The sequence below is a fragment of the Meleagris gallopavo genome, unplaced genomic scaffold, assembly GCF_000146605.3.
Source record: "Meleagris gallopavo isolate NT-WF06-2002-E0010 breed Aviagen turkey brand Nicholas breeding stock unplaced genomic scaffold, Turkey_5.1 ChrUn_random_7180001830055, whole genome shotgun sequence".
NCBI classification, from domain to species: Eukaryota; Metazoa; Chordata; class Aves; order Galliformes; family Phasianidae; genus Meleagris; species Meleagris gallopavo.
The window spans coordinates 1-2,028 of record NW_011102727.1 but is presented as its reverse complement, the minus strand read 5'-3'; the positions used below and the strand labels follow the sequence as shown (position 1 = coordinate 2,028).

Genomic DNA, 2,028 nt, shown 5'->3' with positions numbered 1-2,028 from the left:
ATCAGCAGCGAGGCCTATGTTGGGCTGGGTGATGTAAAGCTCTGACCCCTCTATTGTCAGACGTGTCTCTGGAGTCATTGTTTTCCTCTGAGGAATGAGTGAGTCACTTGAGATCTTGTGAAAAAGTCTGAATCTAGGCTACGATTGAATGCATTTGAGGAAGAAAACAGCCTGAAGAGGAGAAGATGCAGGTGACAGAAGTTTTAAAGTAAACTTAGTAGAGGAGATAATGAGAAATACCTCTTTTTACTCTATGCATTTTTGACTGTGTAATCTCTTATTTGTTAGAAATTCAGCTCAGTGTTTAGCTATGTAAACGATGGCGTGTGAGGGAAAGTCTTAATGCTTCATGAGAGGAACATTACCTATGCTGTTAGGAATAATCTCTCCAATGAGAGCATAGATAAGCACAGATGCTCTCCAGGATAGTAGTGTGGTCAATGTCCAGGAAGAAAGTTTCAATCTGCGGTGCCAGGTGTTGGAGCCTTTATCTTCGGGATGGGTTCCCTTCTAATTCATGATACCCAATAATTGTCTGTAGTGGCTGTTGGCAGCACAGCTTGAACGCGCACTTGGGGAGGATGATTTTCAAGAAGTTTCCTCACAACTTAATCTGCGCCTTCAGATTGGGCATGGAGGGGATATTGCTGAGGCCAAGGGAGTTGGCAAAGACCCACCCAGGAGGACGGATAGCAGGCCTCAGATGCCATGTGGCAGCATTTTCTGCTGGTCAGGGAGAATCCTAAATTCAGACAGGGCTCATGTAGATGGGCAACAGCGCAGTGTGAGCCAGAGGTCTTTGACCCATGGAAACACAGACTGGCTAAGCTGGGGGCTGAGAGCCAGTTTGGGGCCAGGTGTGGGGCCTATGCATGGGAGAAGGGAGCCCTGGGGCAGCCATTGTGCCCAGGAAGAGAAGCCCAAGATTCAAACATTGGATGCATATAATTTTATTGTAAAGACAGGAAAGGACACAAGATAAAGACGTACTGCAGTCCAAGGCAGGAAGGAGGTGCCTGGGGCCTTCAGGAGCAGTGTTTCTTGAGGCATCTTCAAGGCAGTGGCCAGCACAGGGCCCAGTTCAGGGCCATAAAAGACAAAGTGGGCATCACAGATCAGCACAGAGAATGAGGAAGGAAGAGGAGAGGAGTCTTGCGGCTGGGTTTAGCAGGGCCCACAGGTGTCCCAGAACTTCCTGCTGTAGCGGGGCAAGGGGCAGGGGCTGCAGGCAGGAGAAGCGTAGGGTCTGCCAAAGGTGCAGAGGCCCCCCGAGCCCTGAGTGGCCCCGGCACCGTAGAGGCCCCCCAGCCCCAGGGAGCCCCCAAAGGCGGGTGCTCCGGAGGAGCCCACCACGGCTTGCTGGGGGAAGGAGCTGAGGATGGGGCCGGGGAAGGTGACGACAACGGGCGGTGGCTGGATGAAGGCCGTTGAGTCGGGGCACTGGCGCGCGCACAGCTCGTTGCAGCTCTCAGCGATGGGCTGGGGCACGGCAACGCTGGTTTTTGGTGGGCACAGGTCGTAGCAAGACATCTTGGTGAGAGAGATGAGCCTGCAATGGAAAGCCACAAGATGAAGCGTGAGAGAGACGATGCCCTAGCAGAACAAAGCGAGTGACTAGGGACTGCTCTACATGCAGCAGGACCATAGCCTCTGTCGTTGTTGCAGCACCTTGCTCTCCTGCCTGGGAGACCCACTCCAGAGCCAGCCACAGGAGGGCCAGTCACTCACCCTTTCCCCAAGCTGAGCCAGGAAGCAGTGGTGGATGCTGGTGCTCACACAGGGCAGTGCTTTTATGGGGGCTGGTGAACATGGGGAGGAGCTGGCTGTGGTGGGGGCACGTGGCTATCAGCGGCCAAACCCCAATCTCTCATGTGCGTACCATGGGGCTGTTTTGCTGATCTTGTTTCCTTGGCTGCCCACACCCACTCCCTCAGCCCCTACAATTACCCTGCTCGGACGCTGGCCAGCCCTCTGCTAATGGGCAAATTAGGCCTTCTGCCCTCTCATCCCCTGCCTGTGTAAGAGAGA

General features: G+C 54.0%; 1 protein-coding gene across 1 annotated transcript; it reads right to left on the bottom strand.

Moving 5' to 3' along the window:
* Positions 1–1,025: 1,025 nt before the first annotated feature.
* Positions 1,026–2,014, bottom strand: LOC104915606 (scale keratin-like). The gene is made up of 2 exons (XM_010726520.2): positions 1,729–2,014; positions 1,026–1,549 (listed from the first exon to the last, which is right to left on the bottom strand). The coding sequence occupies exon 2, from the start codon at positions 1,528–1,530 to the stop codon at positions 1,165–1,167; it is 366 nt and encodes a 121-aa protein (XP_010724822.1). The 5' UTR covers positions 1,531–1,549; positions 1,729–2,014; the 3' UTR covers positions 1,026–1,164.
* Positions 2,015–2,028: the final 14 nt, after the last annotated feature.

Excerpts from the sequence above, each read along its gene's own strand:
- LOC104915606 (XM_010726520.2), bottom strand. The coding sequence starts at position 1,530 with ATGTCTTGCTACGACCTGTGCCCACCAAAAACCAGCGTTGCCGTGCCC.